The 23,925-nt window shown below is 44.7% G+C and overlaps 1 protein-coding gene across 1 annotated transcript in view; it reads right to left on the bottom strand.

Moving 5' to 3' along the window:
• Positions 1-23,925, bottom strand: part of PLPP3 (phospholipid phosphatase 3) — an 89,487-nt gene that overhangs the window by 13,305 nt on the left and 52,257 nt on the right. The window contains exons 3-5 of the mRNA XM_005903333.3: positions 14,937-15,217; positions 14,479-14,536; positions 2,741-2,917 (exon numbers count right to left, since the gene is read on the bottom strand). Of these exons, the coding sequence (XP_005903395.1) occupies positions 2,741-2,917; positions 14,479-14,536; positions 14,937-15,217 (516 nt within the window). The remainder of the gene's footprint in view (positions 1-2,740; positions 2,918-14,478; positions 14,537-14,936; positions 15,218-23,925) is intronic.

Genomic DNA, 23,925 nt, shown 5'->3' with positions numbered 1-23,925 from the left:
GCTACTTTGGCTCAGGTGACCACGCCTCTTTGCCAATCCCAGAGGGCACAGCTTTGAGCATCCCCAGGAGCTCTCATCTTGGATGACCTGAGTCATCTCTCTGAGTCTCAGTTACCTCATCTGTAAAATGGCTATAGTCTCCAATGGCTTCATATGCCTTATAAGGAACCGATGAGTAAAGAATCTATAAGAGACCAACACAGAGTAGGTGCTTGACAAACGCTAGGACCAAATTCCTATCCAGTGCTCCAGCCTGCCAGAGCCAAACAGGATAAAAGTCAGACCCCTCATTTCCCTTCTCGAAAATAAATCCTGGTCCTCCCATACACTTTGTCCCATTGTACGTAGTACAACGTGCTCTATAAAAGACAGGAAGGCTATCAAGGACCCCCACCCCCGATCTTTCAATTTTTTTAATTGGGGGTGCAGGAGATTTTAATTAGGGCAGTGGCGCCAAAAAGGAAACACCACAGCAGGCCCCCGTGGGCCGACCTCCTGCCTCGAGTGAAGCTCAGACAGCACGGTCAGCAGAGGGTTACCCTGTCATGCAAACACCCATCCCCCGCTGTCACTTCACATTAAAGGGCCAGGCTGCAGAGAACAAGCTACCCAGTGAAAGCCACTCTCATTAACGGTGCGCTCCCCCAATTTCTCTCCCTTCTGGCCTTGACTAGGAAAAAAAAACTAAAGAAAGTAAAGAATAAAGCCCGCAAAACAGCCAGTCCCTAGGCTAGGGTTCCCAGGTCAAGGCTGGCTGGCAGCTCAGATGCTACTTTCTCCGTGGTGCCCACTCTGATTGCCCCAACTCCATGCCCCTCTTCTCACCTTGTATGCCTGCTAAAGTGTCCTGGCCAGTCCCCATGATGGCCCCTCGTCCTCCTATAGTTCCTGTGCCTGGCCTGGCTATGAGCAACTGAACTGGGATTGCCTTGAAAGCAAGGACTGTGCCTTATCCATCCCCCTGCCTTCAAGAGAATGTTCTCAAGAAAAAGTGGATCAGCTCACAGATCCTTGCTTTGTTGATTACACACCCATTCACTTAGTCTGAGCTAGCATCCCTGAGAGGTGTTGGTGACATAAGGAGAATAACACATATATTGACTAGGATCCCTGTCCAGGAGGAAAGGTGTAAAGGGAGACACATGTTCACAGTTTCAACACAGAGTGATGAATATAGGAGACAAGGTGGTTAGTGCAGGGAGATACCAGGCTTCAGCCAGGCTGAGTACCCAGGAAAGGACCAGGGGCTAGTATAGATCTCTCTGCCTCATGATTCTTACCGGGAATGAACAAGGGTTAAAACTAACAATACGACCTGCACATGTAGTACTCGAACACCCAGCCAGTACTCTCTGTTCTAGAACTCCTGCTGGACCGGGGTAAGTACCCCTTAGTACAGACCAGGAAAGCATGGTGTCAGAGGAGGTGCTCAGTCATGTTGGCTGAATAAGCCCCTCAAAGTTTCCAGCACAAAATTTAATGTTATACAGATTTTTTTTTTAAGCTTCTCTTTTTGACTTTTAAAAACAGCTTGTTGCGGGCAAGAAAAGCAGAGATACCTGAAGACACAGAGGCTCAGAGGTAGAATGCCTCACCCCACCCTCACCAGGAGTCAGGAGGAGGTGTGTGAAGGGGTAACTCTGCCATATGGGGCAAATCAGAATGTGATCCATTCAAGACCATTCTCCAGGAAGCTCTGTGGTTTGATGTACAAAGCCCTCAGGCTAGGAGAGAGCTGAGCCTTCACCAAGCTCTCTCTCACCCAGCCAACAACGAGACAAGAATCTGACTAAGTCCAGTAAAGGTCATGGTGGTGGTGGTGGTGGTGGTGGTTTAGCCGCTAAATCATGTCCAACTCTTGAGACCCCATGGACTGTAGCCCGCCAGGCTCCTCTGTCCATGGGATTCTCCAGGCAAGAATCCTGGAGTGGGTTGCCATTTCCTTCTCCAGGGGATCTTCCCGAACCAGGAATCAAACCCAAGTCTCCTGCATTGCAGGCAGATTCTTTACTGACTGAGCTCCAAGGGAAGCCCAAGGTCACAGTAAGAAGGGTAAAAGTTTTCAAGAAACTGGGAAGTGCCTCTGAATAGTAAGTGATCACCAAAGCAGCATGTGAGCAACAGATGAGTCAGAGACTTAGACTCTTGACATATGACTTGGGACAAGTTTCTTCCCCTCCTGAACCCTAAATGCCCTCATGAATAGAGTAAGTGAGTAGGATACTATCTAAGATATCTTGCAATAGCAACTATGAGCCTAACCCTTCTGGAGAAGAGGATTTATAGAGTCTGGTGGATTAAAACTTCCATGGGGACTTCCCTGGAAGTCCACAGGTTAAGACTCCATGTTTCCAATGTAGGGGGCATAAGATCCCCCTTTATGTTGGGGAGATAAGATCCCACATGCCTTGTGGTGAAAAAATCCTATGCCTGTGGCAATAGTTATACAACTCTGTAAATATACCAAGAAGCATTGAATTATGCAAGTAAAGCAAGTGAATTGTATGGAAGGTAAGTTATAACTCAATAAAAATTTAAAAATAAAATAAAACTTCCAGGTTGGAAAGAAGCAGGAATTATCCTCAGTTCATTGAAAGAGGTCCTGGGGCAGGGTGGCTCCCTGGACACCAGGCAGAGAAGAAGATTGAGAGTGCCCTGGCTCTGATCACTGAACCAAAAACATTTAATGAGCAAGTTGTTCAGGACCTTGCTCATGTGCTGAGGACCAGAGGCTACTTACTATGCAGCATGCCACCAGGGCTCCTTGAGCAAATCCTGCCAGGACATCGCTGGGATGGTGCTTGTGGTCAGACACACGGGACAGTCCTGTGTAAAAGGCCATCATGATCAGGGTGAACTGCAGAAGGGGCCGGAGCAGGCGGGCCCCTCGCCAAGTGAATCGGGCCTGCAGGTACAGCTGGAGGGAGGAGACAGAAAGAACAAACACTGAGTGACTGACCGCTCACCTGCATTCTAATCCCAGGTCAATTCCCATGCATGGAATCATCTGCAAGAAAGAGCATTCAAATTGGACTTGACCTCAAGCCCATTTTTTAACTTAAGCCTTAGTTCCTCTACTAAAAACTAGGAAAAATGGAGCTTTTCTAGGGAGCTAAGCTAGAGAGAATTGAAGAAAAAAAATCCAAGAGAATGGCCTTAGCACGCTGCCTGACATTCCATAAATGGGAGTTTCCTTTTCTCATTTTTTGATTGAAACCAATTAAAGAATACTAACCAGGGTTCATGGAGAAGGTAATGGCACCCCACTCCAGTACTCTTGCCTGGAAAATCCCATGGATGGAGGAGCCTGGTAGGCTGTAGTCCATGGGGTCGCTAAGAGTCGGACACAACTGAGCGACTTCCCTTTCACTTTTCACTTTCATGCATTGGAGAAGGAAATGGCAACCCACTCCAGTGTTCTTGCCTGGAGAATCCCAGGGATGGGGAGCCTGGTGGGCTTCTGCCTACGGGGTCACATAGAGTCGGACATGACTGAAGCGACTTAGCAGCAGTAGCAGCAGCAACCAGGGTTCATAACAGTTTCTTTTTTATATTCAGTGACAGTTCATTCCATGCATTTGTGTATTTTCCTAGAGATTATGGCTATACAATTCCTTCACTTCCCACCTCTAAGAAGCATCATGGAAACTCATGCATGCTGATCAGGGGAGGTTATTATGACAATCACAAGGCAATGCTTCCGATTCAAATGAAAGCAACTCTAACAAAGAACAATTTCTAAGTCACCACCTGGAACTATGGATTTTGCATCACAACACGAGGAAACACATAAACCAACCAAACAATGCACGAGATCGTTCAAACAGAGGTTGACAGAGACTGGACTGGGTGGGGTAGAAGAGTAACCTGAAGGAAAATGGAAGAAAAAAAGCCACTCTGGCCGAGGCAAAGAAGTTGCAATGACGTCAACTGGGTATTGTCCCTTGAAGTTATCTTGCTGCAGTTTCCGTTCTAACCTCTGGGCACAACCTACTTCTCAGGTTCCTGTGGGAACTTGGGAAATGAAGGGGAAGAGGCAAGAGGACGAAGGGGAACTTCCGACACAAATCAAAGAAAGGCGCTGGGAGACCAGAGAAAGGGGAGGAGCGTGGAGGGGCGGGCCGGCGGCCTAAAGATAGACCTGGGGCAGCGGCAAGGGAGTGACTCTGCCCTTCCTGAGACAAATGGACACCTTCCTCGGGGTGGTCAGGAAAGAAAAGCCAGCAGCAAACCTGAGAGACAGAAGGGTGGAAGATTCCAGAATCATTCTTGCCCATGTAGAAAGAATGCCTAAAACTGACTCCTCAACTACTTGGAAGACAATTTCAAAAAACCCAGACCTGGAAAACAGCAGGCAACTTTATAATCATTATGAAATTACATAAATATATTTTGGGGAAATCTAAGAACAACAGATAAAAAATTTAAAAAGACAGTGTACTGATGTTGTTGGCTGCTAAGCAAGTGATAAAACCCAGTCATTTTTCAAATATTAAAAACACCCCATTAAATATCAAAAAGAAGTAAAGCAATTATATGCCAATTTAAAAAATTTTTTTAAATCTAAAAGAAGAGGTAAAATCATCATAATAGCCCAGCTGATGATATAAGTAGAAGTTAGCTCACCAAGAACTGCATAGAGCCAGGATGAAACAAAGGACATGGAAGACAATTTGAATAGACAGAATTTTTATTTTTAAGAACACTCATTTATAAGAACCCTCAACTTATAAACTCAAAAGATAATACATAAATTTGATCAGATTCCTAGGAACATCCTAAAAAGGTTTAGAGAAAAAACTTTAAAAAATTATTATAAAATTAACCTAAAAGGTCAAATAAGTAAATACACTCACATACACACACACAAATAGATCAGTACATAAGCCAGGCACTATGCTAAGTGCTAAGCACACAGAAATGAGAAGTTATCATTCCTCCCCTACGAGAGGCAATATATGAAATATAGAAATATAGATGAATATATGCAAACAGGTTTAAGTGCACTTATGGATTTTATAGACCTATGAAAGAAGCTGGGGTACCAGGGTCAGTTACTAAGGGGTAGGCATACTTGATTTGAATCCTAAAGATACATAAGTATTAAAAGCAGAGACATTACTTTGCCAACAAAAGTCCATCTAGTCAAGGCTATGGTTTTTCCTGTGGTCATGTATGGATGTGAGAGTTGGACTGTGAAGAAGGCTGAGTGCTGAAGAATTGATGCTTTTGAACTGTGGTGTTGGAGAAGACTCTTGAGAATCCCTTGGACTGCAAGGAGATCCAACTAGTCCATTCTAAAGGAGATCAGCCCTGGGTGTTCTTTGGAAGGAATGATGCTAAAGCTGAAATTCCAGTACTTTGGCCACCACCTCATGCTAAGAGTTGACTCATTGGAAAAGACCCTGATGCTGGGAGGGATTGGGGGCAGGAGGAAAAGGGGACAACAGAGGATGAGATGGCTGGATGGCATCACCAACTCGATGGGCGTGAGTTTGAGTGAACTCTGGGAGTTGGTGATGGACAGGGAGGCCTGGCATGCTGTAATTCATGGGATCACAAAGATTCAGAAATGACTGAGCGACTGAACTGAGCTAAACTGAAGGGGATGTATTGAGAAGTGTGTATCCTAGGCAGCTCAGTGGCTTAGAAGCCAACAGTCAGAGCTGCAAAGAACTTCTGGAGGTTCAGTAATAACAGAAAAGTGTATATACGACCAGTGGGGGTGTGAGGGTGTCAGGGTGTGAGAAACAGGGCTACAGAGGCAAGCAGGGGCAATTCATGACGGAGGTTGCATGTCAAAGGAATGTGGCCTCTATTTAGGTAAGTCTTTCTTTCCCAAACCATACTTCATGGAACATTCCAAAGGTCTTTTTTTAAAAAAGGTTGAAAACCAATACAATATTGTAAAGTAATTAGCCTCCAATTAAAATAAATGAATTTATATTTTTTAAAAAAAAGAAAAAAAAAGGTTGATAAATACTAAATCCTTATTTTTATCACTTATAAGACTTATTATTTTTATAGAGTATCTATCTATTGAATCCCAACCAGGAAATATTACTGTTAGCCATGGTGAAAAAATCAAATTATTTTTAAGTAAGAGACTCAGTACCCCCCCTAAAATAATGTGCAGGTCAAAGGCCATTCCCTCATTTCTAGTGAAATAACCCAACAAACAGCAGATTCTGCAATCATGAGTCAAAGGAATCTCTTTCTTTTGAGAGTGAGAATGGGAATGATGTTGGTAGCCCCAACTCAATCTGGTCCTTAAGACAACGGCAAGTTCAGGGAAGAAGGACTAGTCCATATCCAGCGTGACCACCATGGTCCAGCCTTCCTCCAGCCAGTCTTGGCAAGGAACAGGGATGAAGGGGGAACAGGGTAGCTGAAATGGCACAGGTTTTCATCAGATAAACCTCACTGAGCCTCACTTTTCTCCCATGTAAAATAAATTTAACAACTGCCTTATAGGCTGTAGCACAGATTGGTGATAAATGCCTGGCACCAGGTACTGCTCCAAGAAACAGATGATTTTACTCTGTAACCACTTTTCTTTTCCTTAATTTGGACCTGATAACCTCAAGATTTTCTCATTTCTCTCAACTTAAAAATCTATAGGTCCTCAGAAAATGATTGTTCAAAATCTTCCAAGTCTCCCTGCCCTTCTCCATGTAGCCTTTAAGTCACCGGCCCTGGAGACGGAGATGGAGCAGAGGAAGGGCAGGTTTCCCAGCTGGACAAGGCACACATCTCCCCATCCACCGACTCAGATACTGAAGGCTAGAGCTTAATACAAGAAAAGAACAAATATGTGAGAGGAGCTTAAGGAGGGAGGAAGAGACGTGTCGTCAGAATAGCTTCAGGAAGGGAGTGCTTAGGAAGGAGGAGGGGGCCACCATGGGGCTAGAGTCCCTTTGGGAGGCAGTCCCAGGTGGGGCAGTTGGTAAAGAATCTGCCTGTCAATGCAGGAGACATTGGTTCAATCCCTGGGTCGGGAAGATCCCCTTGGGAAGGAAATGGCAGCCCATTCCAGTATTATTGCCTAGAAAATTCCATGAACAGAGGAACCTGGTGGGCTACAGTCCCTGGGATTGCAAAGAGTTGGACATAACTGAGCATACACACACACAGACATGGAATTAGTGGGCAGATGGAAGCTTGTTCCCCTACATCCACTGGTAACTAGTACCTTTATTGAGAAATGTCTCGAGATCTCAGGATCAAGCCTGGTGTCCGCAGCTGGGGCACAGCAGTAATTAAGTGAATTCTGGGGTGAGATTACCCTGATTTCTGGAGAAGGAAACAGCAACTCACTCCAGAAATGCCAAGGACAAAGGAGCCTGGCGGGCTACAGTTCATGGGGTCACAAGAGAGTCAGACATGACTTAGCATCACAGGCCCCTATTTCAGTCCCTTACTAACTTCTCTAAGCCTCAGTCTCCTTCTCCGTGAAACAGGAAGGACAGGATCTTCCTCTCAGGGTTGCCAGCATCAAATGAGACATCACAGGACCCTGCCTGGCAGAAGACAGGGACTGAAGGCATTCTTTAGAAATCAACACCACCCATTCGCCTTGATAGATGAGACTGACTCAAATGACTGTAGTTGATTTCACCAAAATAAGTGAATCACTAAAGAAAAAGATTGTGCAATGACCTTTAGCCCAGTGACTACTTCAGAAATGAGAAGTCAGCTGAGGGCAGCAGGCTTTGAGGTTGATCAAAGAATCTGATAACACCCTCTATCCCATCCCAATCTAAGTGCTGAATGGATTGGATTTTGCCAGTTCAGAGCCCAGTTCATATGAGCCACTCATTCCAGGACCAGAGGCTCAGGCCCCCTCAGAATCCGTGAGTACATTCTGGAGTGCCCTGCTCCTTGGGAAATCTGACCTGGGAATGCCATGTGGGTCAGGAGGCTCCATACTCCATAGGGGCAGGTAGCCCTTATCCAGGAGACAGAGTCAAACATCCCGGCCACAAGGATGTAATCCCCTGTTATGGGCCAAAGAGCATGGAGCCTTTCCAAGAATTAAAACTCCTGCAGGGGCTTCAGCGAAGTCCCAGGCTCCCTGAAAAGGGTGATTTAGAAAGAGGTGAGCAGAACTGGACAAAACCAGAAAGCCTAAATCAGCTTGACCTCTCCTGCGGGTCAGCAACCCCAAGGTCCTGAGTTCTCTGTCTTTATTTCCCCAACGGTGTTAAGGCCTCTGGGCTCAGAGAACCCACTTCCTGGGCATCAGTGTGATGCCACAGAAAGTGCCTAACTTGCAAACAGAACTGGATTTGAATCTTTTTTTTGCTACATACCAGCTGTCTGACCTGGACAAAGCACTCCGCTTCTCTGAATTTCTGCTTTCCCATATGTAACATAAGGACATTTTTTTTTTTTCACTTAAAAAAATGTTGTAAGCATCAGTTCTGTCCAAAACTCTGTGAAAGACACAGACACGAATAAAACAAATTCCTTCACACACACACAAAAGAATATAATCTTTCCATCTTTTTCTGGGGCTAAGATTGTTCTTCCAATTGCTAAAATAAAACTGCTGATTGTAGATATGGAAAATACAGTAGAAAAGTATATATCTGCCCCCGACCCCAATGTACAGGAAAAGTCCCCAGCACACAGAACTCTCTCCAGAAATGGAGCTCTCTTCTTTCTGGTCCGAGCTTCCAAACTGTGGTCCTGTGGAATTCCAACAAAACCTCCTTAGAAAAGTCTGGCTGAGTTCAGGCTGGCTCGGGGCTGAAGCAGCAAGTCAGACCTGGGTGAGTCTCACTGCTTCTTGCTAAGTCATTTGTGTTTCATTACATGATTTGCATACGGGTGAAACAGGTCTGTACTGTCCTCTGGCTTCATTTCCATTGCTCTTGGGAGCTCTCTGCTAGGCGTGAGAAGGAGGCTTTTGTCCTTCCTCTGTCCCTGCCCACTCTCTTCCTGGAAGTCTGTCTAGATCGCTGACATCCACAGGGAGAAACTTTCTCCCTTCTCCCATCTCCTCCATAGCTCATACTTGACTCTGGTTCACAGAGCTGGTGAGTCTACATGGTACAGAACTGGGAAGTTATTCAACTATATTCAGGACAAAGAGGAGTTATTAGTTGACTTTTCTCCTCCTTGAGAAGGAAAGAGGTCTTGCTCTCTGTCACTATCAGGGGGAGAAAAAGAAATTACCAGTTTGCTCAGCATTTAGACACTGAGCAAGGGGCCTTAAATTACATTCCCTATAATTTTTACAACCATCCTGGTAGGTAGACACCATTGTGCCCATTTTACAGTTGAAGAGATCAAGGCCAAAGAGGCCATGCCACCTGCTCAAGGTAACAGTGGATCATGATTGACACTGAGTAAGAGCGGCCTCTTACTGGTCCATGCTCTAACCACAGAACCACCTAGCTTTCCTTAGGGAATGAGTGCTCTGCAAGCCAAGTATTGGTCTTCTGTATTGGATTTCTGTCTCTGGAGAAGCAATCTGAGGGGACTACACAGGTGTCATGGACTAAAGGACAAACTGAATGGGACATTTAGAACTTCAGGCTCCTCTAGCTCACCTGTCACACCTCTTAAGTGTGCATGTCTGAAAACACAGATGTATAGCTTTCGTAAGAGCTAGAGTAGAGGAGTCTCTGACCTGATCTTAAGTTCAGCAGAGCCTGTGAATTGACTCAGCATGCCTCAGAGCCCTCTCCTCTGACCTCCAAACCCTCAGTCCACCCCAATCAGAGAACTCAGCCAGCTGCTTTGCAACTATTTACTTTTCAAGCTTTCCTCACAAAATGTGAGCTCTCTTGGTGTCCCCAGCTGTTGGCACAGAACATGTACTCAGAAAATGCTGGATGGATGGATGAAGCAGAGAGGAAGAAGAGGAAAAACATCTGGTCCAGTGGTTTCTTTATTCCCCTGTGGAAACAACAATCTTGTTCCTGGCAGGGGTTTCACCAGACACTCCCAGGATCTGTGGGCATGTCTCGTGGACATACCAGACCCCACTGCTCTGGGATTCTAAACATGTTGAACAAAACCTCAATGACTAAGAACCACAGGATGGAGAACATGGCTGTCAGAGCATAGCCACTTCCCTGTTTCCTTGGTACCCAACAAACCCTCTGACACCAATTCTCATGGGTACCACAGTGAAGAGCCCACAGGTAAATACTTCAGAGGCAGCAAAGTCCTTCCCTACATCACATGGGCCCTTCATGATCTATAAGTCAGTGATGAGGAGGTGAACAAAATTTTGATTGGAATGGAAAGCAGAATGGCCTGGAAGTGTCAGAAGATACAGGAGTCATCCATCCATCCATTCATCTAACATTCACTGCATACTTAACTGTCAGACACTACTTGGGTCCATTCGTTCATTCATTCATCAAGCATTTGTTGCATTCTTAATTGTCAGACAGTTTTTGGGGAAGTGAGAGACTGCAATAAATCAAAAGACAAAATCCTCTACTCCACAAAGCTTGTAATATATCTAGTGGAGATACACAAAGCCTGTTTCAGATGGTGAGAAACTGGGGGGAAAAATAAGGCTGCAAAGGAAGCTAGGGAGCATAAGATGGGACAGCCAGGAAAGGCTTCTCTGACAGTGTCCCGAGGAAGTGGAAGGGCAAGGTGCAGATTCCTGGGAGAGGAACTCAGCAGTCCAGGAAAGGCCTCACTTGAACTTGCTGTTGCCTGATCTGAGCAACAGAAGGAGGAGCCAGGGCTGATGCTCACGGGGTCTTCTCAGCTCTCAGTGTACCTTCCATGGTCTACTTCCTATCAGCCATCAAAGCCATGCTCAAGTGAACATGTGCAGACCCCATACCACTGTCCTCATGTCCTTCTAACCTCCCACCATCAAGAGACTACCCTACAGGACACCCTCTTTGGCTTCTACCCGCCTCTGCAGTTTAGCGAGTTTCCATAATAAACTATAGACCCCTGTCCCTCCTGCATCATGGACCAGCCTATCGTCATTGTCCATCTGCTCCTCTAGACTGAACTCCCTGAGGGCCATGACCATGCCCTGCCCGTCACTACGTTCCCACCTCTAGCCTGGGGCTTGCATGTGCGTATGCTAAGTTGCTTCAGTCATGTCCGATTCTTTGTGACTCCATAAACTGTAGCCCCAACAGGCTTCTCTGTCAATTGGATTCTCCAGGCAAGAATACTGGAGTGGGTTGACATTTCCTCCTCTAAGGAAACTTTCTGACCCAGGGATCAAACCTGCATCTCTTATGTCTCCTGGATTGGCAGCCTGGTTCTTTACCACTAGCTCCACCTGGGAAGCAATTCCTCACTAAACTGGTGCTGAATGATGAATGTTGAAAGCATAGGTGAGTTCCTTGAGGGCAGGGCCCAGGGCTGATTAATCTAGTAGCCCCAGAAGGCAGCAGCATGCCTGGTACAACAGAGGTAATTCCAGATATGCTATGTGAATTGGTGCCCCCTTCCCTCCCCCAACTGTGTTGGCATTTTATCCAGATAGCCAGGTCATCCTCAGTCCCTGACCATGGAGGTTCAGGGCCAATCCAGATGTGGTCCTCTGGAGTTTAGACCAGGGCTCAAGGGTAGAGAGCACCATTTAGGTTTATATATGCTGTGGGATTTCTCTGATTTGTATCTGCATTAATCTCTGGCAAGCCTTAACCTCATCCTTAAGCTTCTGTACCCAGAGATAATTTGGTGTTTGGAGCTATGGTTTTTCCAAGCTATCCATTTTACAAATCAAAACCTAATACAGAGCACTCTCCAAAGCCATGGGAAGCTCTAGATGGCAGCCTGGCAAAGGGATGGCTGGTGTTCTGGTCTGCCGCTCTCTGAACTCCATGGAAATCGGGACAAAATTGTCTCTGCCTGCTTTCCATCTTCCCTTTCAACACCTAATCCAAACTTCTTTTAAAAACAACCACAAGGGACTGAGAAATCAATTAGACAGTAGACACCATCTAATTCCACTCTGACATTTGGTAGCTGGTGAAAGCAGAGCCTAGAGAAGAAAAGTGGCACCAACTTCCAAAAACAGACATGATTGTCTCCACTTGACAGAAGAGTACACGGAGGTTCGAAACCTAAGAAACCAACTCACAGTTCCACAGCTAGTAATTAGCATGTCCAGAATCTCCCAGGTCTGTTTGACTCTAAAGGCAAACACTGGCAATGCCATACTCAGCCAGTCCAAATGGGAATATTCCTAAGGCTCCAAGGAAGCTGGAGCCCAGGTTGCCTGAACAAAATCCCACAGGGCTCTGGGGGCTGCCAGAATCTGAAGCTCAACATAAAAGCTGCGGGAGGAGCTTCTCTGATGGACTGCAGTATCTTCTACTTCCCCAGACAGGCAGCAAAGTGTTCTTCAAACTTCCTTTGAAGGCTTTGCAAATTGGACTTTCAAAGGGTTGAGATTTCTGTGTAACATCACATAAAAAGGAGCCATGGTGAAGGACACTGTCCTCCCCACTTCTCAGCTCTTACTTTCAGAGGTTATTTTAAGACAAGATAATCTTAGAGCTAAAAAGAGAGCCCTGAGTTTGCACATTGTATATGTGGGTGCCTGTGAATTGTGAATGTGTGTGTGCAGGTGCTCCAAAGAGTGTGTCAAAATATGCTGCAGAGATGAAGAATTAAAGAGGTTCTTTTCTTTCTTCCTCTCTCTTTCTTTCTAGCCATTATAGTTTTTTCCTCCCTTGAAGATGTAAATAAACACTGAGTCACAATCCACGCCTTACCCAACACCCCCGTAGAGCACTCTTGCTATAATCATAGCTGCCAGGAGGTGATGGGCAGTGGGGGTAAGGCGGCATCTCACCCATTAGAGCAGATCTGAGAAAAGCAGGTCGCCTTCAAGTGACATTGGGATTAGGGCTGGAGCTTGTATCTTAAGTTTATCCTGCAGAGGTTTGATTTTTTTTATCACATAGCACCATGAAAAGAACATACAACAAGGCTCGGGTCATGAAGACCAGCCTTCAAGTACCTTTCCTGCCTCTTAAATTCAGATTTGTTTGTTTCTGTGTCTGAAACTGAACACAAAACACATCTCGCTGGCTTACTGAGAGACTCTCAGAGTCATAGCATGAGCACGACACAGTGCCTGGCACACAGAAGGCACCAGAAACCTGTCAGCACCTGTACTTTACAAAACAGTGAAATTACATTTTGTAAAATTGCTTCCAGACCTGGGTAAAATACAAATGCAGTAGGAAATGAAATATCATCGTTAAACTGTCCTTCCTCAGAGCAAAGCAGAAACAAAAACAACAAAAAAATAAAGTATGGTGGGAAGTGCTATCCATGAATTTTAAAAATCCTTGTTTAATGCTTTTAGAGGTTGGGGCCCACCTTGTAGCTCTGTATCCTAGGTAACGGGAAGCCTGGAGGCCTCCAGACTTGGAAAGGACTGGGGGGAAAAAACAAAACAAAAAAACCTCTCTGTTGTTTCTTCCAACTCTTAATTATGTTTTTTAAATACGAAAGCAAAATGCTCTTTTTCCAAACAACTTTATGCTCCTCTGAGCTATGTCTGACCTCTCAGCGCCTTCTCACTCTGAACTCCATCAAAGCAGCCAAAAGCAGGAAGTGCCTTGGCATAGGAACCTCAGTTCAAGGGGAGAGGAAAGGCAGGGGGACCATATTTAACTGACAAACAGAAACAGACCAGCAGCTGTCTGTCTCTGTGGCAGCCGGAGGGGAGTAGGGCGCTTCACCTGCACCAACCGTCCCAGCATCTCCAGGAAGCATGGCCATGGCAAGGCCAACATGGGGCCTCAGACGGGTCCACCACTAGCTGAAGGCCCTCCAACACACTGTGATCCTCTCTGGGCCTTGGTCTCTAGGTCTGAGCACTGGGGCTGAGGATTTCCTACTTCACTCTATTATTACGAGGTCACCTGTGCTCATGGATGCAGAAGGATTCTGCAAAACTCAAAATCAGTCTGCAGGCAGATAATGACAGTTAAAGCCTAAATCAGAAGACGATGGAGGAGGACACGGCATGGAGAACATTATGAGGAATTTGATCAGAAGGCATGGACTTGAGCGATAGTTCTGGTGTCTATGTGAATTTTGGCACTTTGCTTGAATTGTCTGAACCTTATTTAGTGATCCTTTCCCACAGTAGTGATAATATTACTTATAACAAAGTCCCTGGAAGGATCAACTGAGTTAATGGATTTTCAGAAAATGGTGCTTGTTACCACAAAATGTTATACAAGTGTCTTTATCACTTAATCATTCCAAAATGGGTGCTCAATCCTTATCAAGCAGCCATGGTAAATATTATTTTTATTTGAAAAACGGGAAAAATCTGGAAAGTGAAATGACTTCTGCTAACGCAGTGGCAGGGCTCAGAATAGAAACTAATTCTTCTAGCCAACCTCTTTTTCAAAGATTCCTCAGTGAAGTCTGCCCCTAACCATTACAAGGGCTGTATGTACAGATGAGATTTAAGCTGGGGTTGGACTTCATTGGAATCAGAGACAAAGTACTTACCACCAAATACAGCATAGTGTACATGGAGAAGGAGGCATGGCCAGAGAAGAAGGACTTCCTGCAAGAGCAAGAGATGGCTGTGTAAGGGCCATATTCATACCCCTACTACATGCTGGTCTGTCTGTCTTCCCTCCCGGGACTGTGACCCTCGGAGTAGCACTTGCTCATTGCTGCATCCGTGGTCGTGCTTTGGACACCTTGCCCAGGACGTAGCAAGCACCCGTGAATGAACAAATAAATGAAAGAAAAAACAGATGAATGAATGGACTTACAAAGCTCCACTGTAATTGTTTTTACCATCTGTCAGCTATTTGACCATGAGTTCCTTAGGAATGGGGACTTTGCCTTATTCGTCCATCTGAATCAGGGCCCCAGCACTGAGCGTGGTACTAAGTAAGTACTCACTGATCTGCCTGCAGCAAAGGCGTGCACCCAGTGCCACGGGGGTGGAGTCTCACCTGGCTTCCTGGACTTTGCTGTCTTCGCCTCTGCATCTGTAGTTTTGAATATAGCCCACAGAGCAGTTGATTTGACTGAAATCAGGGTTGCAGACATTCAAGAAGTGAGGACGCAGGCGCCCTATGGAGACCTTGGCAATGTCTGTGAAGGACTGGCTGATGGCGCAGCCGAAGAGGAAGCAGCCCACCTGCTTGTAGAGGGCTGCCACGTAGGGATTCTGAATCGTCGAGCGGGACTTCTCCTTCAGGTAATAGATGCGATAGAATTCCCCTGTGATGATCTGAAAGACAACGGAGAGGGAAGTGAGGCGGCATCAGGATCCATCAACAAAAGTGAGGCTGTAAGGATATTCAGTGACATAAGAAGATATTCAGTACATAGCTATAGGTTATAATCTAGAAAAATCCCAATTTTCTATTCAAGAAGTATATAAGACACCAATGTGCACGGGAGAAAAGATTGAAATACTAACACAGTCATTTTTTCCTTATATAAAAAGTCGTACATGGTCATATAGGACCTTTGTAGGAAGAAATATATGTAATCAAATATGGTCATATGTAAATATAAATATATATATAATATATATATAAGATATAGATATCTGTGTGTGTGTGTGTGTATTGGGTTGGCCAAACAGGGTTTTTCCATTATGGAAAAACCTGAATAAACTTTTTGGCCAAACTGATACACACACACACACACACACACACACATTACCAAAGAGGGAGACAAATAAGGACTTAGCTATCGAGGAACCAAAATCATGATTAAGGGTGGCCCTGGTGGCGCTAGTGGTAAAGAACCAGACTGCCAATGCAGGAGACATAAGAGGCATGGGTTCGATCCCTGGGTTGTGAAGATCCCCTGGAGAAGAAAATGGCAGCCCACTCCAGTATCCTCACCTGGAGAATCCCATGGACAGAGGAGCCAGGGCTATAGTCCATAGGCTTGCACAGAGTTGCACACACCTGAAGCGACTCAGCACAGCATGGCAAGATGTCAGAGGGTCTGAGCAAATCTCCAGATTCTAGGACTGGGGGTCATGAATCACCAACCACGATCAAACCCTACACAGGGCCTTTGCCTGTACCACACTGGGCCCTGGCTGAGGTTTCTTCGGGAAAGGGTGAATGCTCCCTGACTTGGTTTTGGGTTTGAATCCAGGCTCTGTCACCTACCTGGTGTCCGTCTAAAATAACTTGAGCCTCTACAGAGGTAGTCAGAAACGTGGCAAGTGCTGGAAATGCCCTGGGTCACAGAAAGGGATTCTTTCATTTTACTCTTAAGAAGTAGGGCGTGATGAGAAGAGTACCGGCCTACAAACCAAGAAACTTTTACACAAGGCCCTTCAGAGTTTGTGAATTCCCAAGGGTGCCTGCATTGTCTCCTCCATCCTGAAAGACAGTGAGCAAGTCTGGGTTTTCATATCCTTCCTCCATCCCACTGTGTCTACTCTTTAATGTTTAGGGGAGGGAGATTCATAACTTCTTTAAAAAGAAAAAAAAAAAAAGAGCCAGCAACTATTGATTATGAACAGCATGTCAGTATTTATTTTTTATATACTTTATGACACCCCCTCAACTACCAGGAGACAGACTGAGACTCAGAGAGGAAAAGCACTCTAACTGAAGCTGCCTGATTCTACATGCAGGTAAAGAATGGTGGGGGCTTGGGGCAGGGAAGCGGATCAGCTGACTCTCTGTAAGGTAGACACCTTAAATGCCTACACAGCTGAGGATAAGTTCTGCGCTGGTGATACACCACCCCTCAGCCTGCTGTCCTTGACTTAACTCCACAGCACAGCCCTGGCCACTTCCTGGTCACAACCACAGTGCCGGGACAACGATGTTCAACTCATCACTCACCACAAAGTCCCTTTCACACTTCCTCACAGGGAAGGCTGATGAGCCACACTTGCCCTTTCAGGGAACAGAGAGCATGTTCACAGCCACAAGGGAAGCAATAGACTGACACATCCGGGCACTCTTCTCATGGTCTTCCCTCATTCTTTTTTAGCTGGGGAAGGCATCCAGGCTGGGCGTCTGATCCAAGTCCAGGGCTCCCAAGTCTGGAGGGGAGGATGGCCATGAAATGCCAGCTGGGCCCAGGGGCAAGCAGGTGCAGTCGTGAGAACAGCTACCAGTGCTGCTAACATTTATACAGTGATCCTGTGTTTATAAATGCTGGTGATTTCTCAGTGCCACCCTTTGGTTTCCTGGATCATATTGAATTTCCGAGATCATATGATTCCCTTAGAGAGATGGTCAATGGCCAGCCCCGTCTGGCATCCTGGCTTAGCCATTCTCTGGGAGAGCAGCAGGACTATCAGCTGAATGAATCAGTGAATGAAGGAGCAAGATGGTGGTCCACACGGTTGTTTTTATTGCAAAATTGGAAATGTCCTCTAAACATTACCAAGAGTCCTCTGACAACATGCTGCAGAGATTAAAATCTGAGAAGCCTAGCTAGTCATAAATGAAAGGGTCCATTATATATGGGAGAAACTGAAGTTCAAATTAACTCACATCTAAAGATTAGACCCAGGTGTTCTAATTCTCCACCCAGCATTCTTTCCTACCATTCATGGTCTAATTCCCCTTTTGAACCTGTTTATACTTTTACCCTGTGTAACCTTATGGGCTAACATGTTCCAGATGTTTATTACCACCATCACGTTCTCTCTTCCTTCTTCTTCTTTTTTTATAAATCATGCTCACTTGACTTTAGACATGGGGGGAGAAGCACTAAACTAGGAGTCAAGGGGCCAGAGTTCGAGTCCCTACTCACTGAGTGATCTGGGACAAGTCAGCTTCTCCATTTGCAAAATGAAGGCACTAGACTCCGTGATTAATTCCTTCATAACTGCAGTGACATTTATTCCCAGCTTTCCTGTGCTCCCTTCACCAGTAGCCTCTCATCAAAGCAAAGATAATAAGCAGCAGGAAAGGAAACGTACTTGTGAGATGACACAAGCCAAGAACAGAATCAAGACCCCATGCATAATTCCTGCCCTAGGATGGCTTCTGAGTTCCTTGAACCATCCACTGAAACAGATTAAGAAACTGTTTCTAAATGGGCATGTCTTGGGTGTGATTCCAATTTGATACTGAAAAAGAACACGTGGGTTCCCACTGCAGATCAGCATCTCTTACATCATTTTATGGTTGATTAATCCCAGGGGAGTCACCTCTCTGCTTCAGTCATCTCAGGGAGAAAGGGTTTGGTTACACCCCAAGGACAATCTTTAGCTCTCACATCCTTCATTCTGAAACTTCAGTTTTCAATGCCACAGTTTTGCAAATAGCAAGCTGCTAAGTAAAATGCTTCCTCCTCTCACAGGAAGATAATGATATAAAGAGAACATCTGATGGCCCCTCAAATTCCCAATAACAACTCTAGTAATACTAGCAATCTTTTATATTTCTTTTGCAACTTACAGTTGCATTTAATCTGCAACCTGTAAGGACAATATACCCAGTTTATTGGTGGGAATACTAAGGCACTGAGAAATAGTGACTTATCTGAAGGATTTGAGGCTAGAAAGCTGACAGTTAAAAGTAGAGCCCAGATATTCCAACTCTCAAGTTCAAAGACCCACAAAAGACTACATCAAGATCGTTTTATTATTTCTGTTATTAAAAACAATTTCCACTATAGAATAGCAACTGTGTATTTTCAAGGACAGGATCAGGCTGAAGCCATTTAGCAGACATATGACTCCAGGACCACATGGCTTCTGGGGCAGCCCTGACAGATCTTGGAGTTAATGAGCAACAAATTATGTATTTTCTCCATCCCCTTGTACAGAAGGGTCGGGGAGTCGACAATACAGCCATAAATCATCATTATGAACTGGCCAGGTTTGGCTTCTTGTAATCCTAACCCTTAAAAGACCATTTAATGAAATTCGGGCTGCCCAAATACCTCACTTCTGCAGAAGAGACGAAGGCTTAAATTGTTCTCCGACACGTTACACACCTAACTCTGGAGTTCCAGATTTACTGCTTTCGGACTTTATTCATTACTCGCAATGTTTTTATTCCCGGGTAATAAAATAAGCTCTTCCCTCCCACCCCCTCCCCCTACAAAGGCTCTGTCCCCACTCGCACTCTGGCCCCTGGAGCCCTCATTTCTGCTTCAGTCAGCAAAGTTGTGATATGTAAATTTCAGCTGAGAAAAATGCCTTCAATGTCGATCCCTTTCTGAAACAGCAAGCAACAGATTCTGGGGGTGATGGCAGGCTGCCAGGCAAGCAGAGGAGAATTCTCCCCTACCTGCCTTTTAAAGCACTTGGCACAAAATCTGGAAACTAATAAAGTGGGAAAGCATTGCAATTAAGCTATGAGGGGACAGAAAGGGATCAATCAGTCCTCGCCAGAGAATGGCTGAGTTTGAGGGAAGTTGGCTCCAACTCTTAAGACAGCTCCTCTTCCTGTCTTTTCTGGTATACAAGAGCTCAACTGCCCACATATTCACAAATATTGAGCTGCTCTGGAGAGGAAATTTGGAAAAACATTAGGAGAGACATTTTGGAAAGGAGAGATTACACAGTGATGAAAGAAGCACTGACTTTTGGAGCCAGAAAAATCTTGATCTGCATATCCCATCTCTTACCATGAACCTAGAGAAGTGACTTCACCTCTCTGGGCTTAGGTCTCCTTGTCTATGAAATAAGAGTAATATGTTGACAAGTACACACTGCTATATTTAAAACAACCAACAAGGACCTACTGTATAGCAACAGGAATTCTGCTCAATATTCTGTAATAACCTAAATGAGAAAAGAGTTTGAAAAAGAACTGATATGTGTATATGTATAACTGGATCACTTTTCGGTACATCTGAAACTAATGCAACACTGTTAATCAACTATACTCCAACATAAAACAAAAATTTTAAAGGGAAAAAAAGAAATTAAAAATTTAAAAAGGACTAAAATCTACCTGGCAAGATTACCAGGGGAATCAAGAAGATGATATATCAAATATCTGGCACCTAGCGGAAAAGCTCTGCAAACAATAATGTTTTTTTTTTTTCCTTCCTTGGAAAAAAAAGAAACAAAAAATTAACACAGGCATACCATTTTATTGCACTTTGCAGATACTGTTGTGGTTGCTGGTTTTTACAAATTGAAGGTTTGTGACCACCCTGTATCAAGCAAGTCTATTGGCTTTTATTCCGCCCCGCCCCGACCCCCGACAGCATTTGCTCACTTCATGTCTATGTGTACTATGTTTTGAAATTTGTAATACTTTCAATATTTCTAATTTTTCATTGTTATTATATTTGTTACAATCAATGATCAGTGGTCATTTTTTAGCAATAAAGTATTTTTAATTCAGGCATAAACATTGTTTCTTAGACATAATGCAATTGCACACTTAACAGGTTACAGTTTAGTGTAAACGTAACTTTTACATGCCCTGGGAAACCAAAAACCCATGACTCACTTTATTGTAATATTCGCTTTATTGCAATGATCTGAAATGGAACGTGCAATAGCTCCAGGAAATGTCTATACTTGTATAAAACATCTTTTCCAAAATAGTTCTAAGAGATCCCTGGAAAAGAACATATCACACTAAAGAATTTGGAAGTACCACCTCTCCAGGGTAGAACCAGAAAAATATGAGTATGGAGATGTTGGGTTTTGACCATTTCACCTAGGATGTCTTTTTCAGGGGAACAAAGCAGAAAGAAAGTCTAAATTCCAGGCAGCAAGGGCTACCCTACTGCATTGTTCGTGTTATTTGTAACAGTCCACTATATAGATTATCCCAAGAAAAGCAAGGCTTTTGCACAGAGTCCTAACAATCCCTCTTACAGAGTCTGAGAACTCATCTTCTGCTGCCAAATTCGAAGGACAAACTTCCCTAATACTCTGATCTGCTTCAATGAGAATATCTGCATAGTCTGTAACAACTTACAAAACTTTCCCCTATCCACTGCATTACCTGCTTCTCACAACACCCTAAGAATTGCTAAATTATTCTCCACACTTTGTAAATGAGTGTGATGAAGGCCAGAGAGGCCACTGCATCACCCTTGGGGATAAGGTAGTGGACAGTGGCAGGGCACTTGCTGCAGCCTGGGCCTTCCATGCTCTGCCCAATGGCATCTAGCTGGCTTTCTCTTAGAAGCCCTAGCAGGTGGCAGGATGTCACCCTGTCAGGCACCTGAACATCCAGATCCCCATCAGCCACAGAGCACCAAGCTCGCCCTTCACATCCCAGCTCTGTGAATTAATGAACTTTTTTCAATCCAGAAGAGATTCATTTATTCAACAAGCACTGAATGATGGAGATTAATGAAGGAAGAATCATTTTTCTCACTTGATTTCTCAGTAAGGGAAAGGGAAATGTAACATATCGAAGTCCTGCTTCTAAGGATGGAGACAGAAGTGTTGCTCTATTTTCTTTGAGCTTTGCTCCATCTACTACAATGAAATGCAGTATCTTCAGTGACTAGAAATAATTGATGAGAAATTTAGTCTCCCATTCTTCTCCCACTCAGTTGTTTTTAACCTCTTGGTAGAAGATCAGTGCCTCATAGATCAGGAAAGGCAATGGGCACCCAAATCTGTCCCAAGGCCACCAGTGGAGTTTCTAGGCTTTATGGGTAGGTCTAGAATATGGACAGCAAAGAAGCCAGAGAGAGAGGTCACAGAAGCTATTTATGGTTGAAATCAACAGTGGCCGCCCTAAGCCCTCAAGCTTTACAAAGGAGGCATTTTGAAAGATGAAGCAGTCTATTTTCCAAGAGCTTCCCTGGTGGTTCAGATGGTAAAGTGTCTACCCGCAATGCAGGAGACCTGGGTTCGATCCCTGGGTTGGGAAGATCTCCTGGAGAAGGAAATGGTAACCCACTCCAGTATTCTTGCCTGGAGAATCCCATGGACATTAGTCAGGCACTCAAAGGCATGAGTCTCCTAGATGATCAGCTCTGCCTATCCACGCAAGAGTTCTCTCTATAGCATTGCCTACTGCCCACTTCTCGCTCCTTTGACCTTGAATTTCCTACCATCCTTAATATCACCACTGTGCCTTTCTTCCTATTTCTCAAACACCTTTCTCTTTCCAGTGGCTCCTCTTCTGGGTGCTGTTAATAAATGTCAGTCTTCTTAGGGTTGTATCCTTGCCTTTTCTCTGTGACTTCACCTGTGAAAACGACCTTCAAAAGGGCATTTCTTTCACTCTCTAGTTTCAGCTCACCCTTTACCCCATCAGTCTTATTCCAACCTTCTGCCAAATCTTCCAACTAGTTATCAAACCAGTATTATCAGCACGTCCACCTGACCAAGTCACACTCATTCCAACTTCTGCCCCAAACCTCACTTCTCTTGCCTCTATTCCTACTCAAGATGCCACCAAACACAGAACTGCAAAGACAAGAAATCTTAGACAACACCCTCTCCTTTACCCCATTGTCATCCAGTTCTGTTCATCCCATGTTTGCAAGGTGGGATGTCATATCCATCCTATTCTCTCTCTTCTCTTTGCATTACCACCATGGCAGTTCAGACCGCATCCTTAACCTTGGTTGAAAAGTTGGCCACGTGAGCTGAAAATACTTTCATCAATCTGTAGCCTATTAATGACAGTGAAAACTCCTCAGCACTCAAGGAGTTTCACAATCTTGCAATCATCTCTTCCTACCTTATCTTTGTCTTCTCCCTTATACTCTATTTCTCTAGCTGAACAGGTCCGTCTGCTTACACTTCCTGAAAAGGCCCTATTGTTTCAGTCTCGGTGAAGCCATCCCCTCTGTCTGAAACATCAGGATCTCTGATGAAAGTCTCACCTCTGCTTCAAAGTAGAGCTCAATGCCAGCTAGTGCACCAGGTTAAAGGGCTCCTTTACTCAAGAGTCTTGGGCAGCTGAGCTCTATGACTCTCAGACTCCTTATGTGTACAAAGGGAGATAATATGATCGCAGTAGCAAGAGCCCAAGGGTTGGTGTGATAATTAAATGGAGTGCTCCATGCATGATGATGATGATGATGAAGCCTTCACCAATGAAAACAACCTTCAGTGATCTTCCTATCAACTCCCACAGTACTTTATTTCTGCCTTAGACCGTCTACAGCAGAAGTCCCCAACCTCTAGGATCTAATGCCTAATGATCGGAGGTAGAGCTGATGTAATAATAGAAATAAAGTGCAAAATAAATGTATTGTGCTCAAGTCATCCCAAAACTATCCCTCCCCCCCCACACCCTGGTGGGTGGAAAAATTGACTTCCACAAAACCCGTCCCTGGTGCCAAAAAGGTTGGGGACTGCTAGTTTACAACATTTCTCTTGTTTTGTCCTTGAAACTCCCACCTCTCTGGGGCTTACTCTCCTTCTCTGCCCTATCTTCTAGCTGCCTGACCAGTTCTTTAGTCTCCCGGAGGATCTAATGGTACAGTCAGTCATGTACTTGGCCTGTTCCATAAGCTCCAAGGACAGTATCTGTGTCTTGTATCTCAGCTTCTAGGCCAAAGGGAAGCCTAGAAGCTGCCTGTATGTTCTAAGGAAGGTCTCACTCAGAGAGGCTTTCACTTTCTGAACAACTACTTCCTACACAACACTATCCCAGGGACTTCCCCAGTGGTCCAGTGGTTAAGACTTTGCACATCCAATGCATGGACTGCAGGTTCAATCCCTGGTCGGGGAACTAAAATCCCACATGCTGCACAGCAAGGCCAAAAAACAAATAAATAATTAAAATAAAAAGAGAGTAAGAACTAAATTAAAATCTATTTTAAAACAAACAAAAAATTTGTTTTTTAAAAAAGGAAAACCCACTATCCCACACTGTCAGTCTTGGGCAATCATCTGCCCAGGGGCCTAGTTGTTTTGTCCTCCTCCATACAAAGAGCTCTTTAAAACCAGGAAGTACAGATTTTCTAGCTCACTAAATACAGAGCACTCTGCATAGCCCCAAGCACACAGTGGGTCTTCAATGTCAGCTCCTGTGCTGGGTTTTGAAGCCAGACAGACCTGGG

Source organism: Bos mutus, chromosome 3 (assembly GCF_027580195.1).
Source record: "Bos mutus isolate GX-2022 chromosome 3, NWIPB_WYAK_1.1, whole genome shotgun sequence".
NCBI lineage: Eukaryota > Metazoa > Chordata > Mammalia > Artiodactyla > Bovidae > Bos > Bos mutus.
The sequence above is the reverse complement of the archived record's forward strand: the minus strand, read 5'-3'. Positions and strand labels throughout refer to the sequence as shown.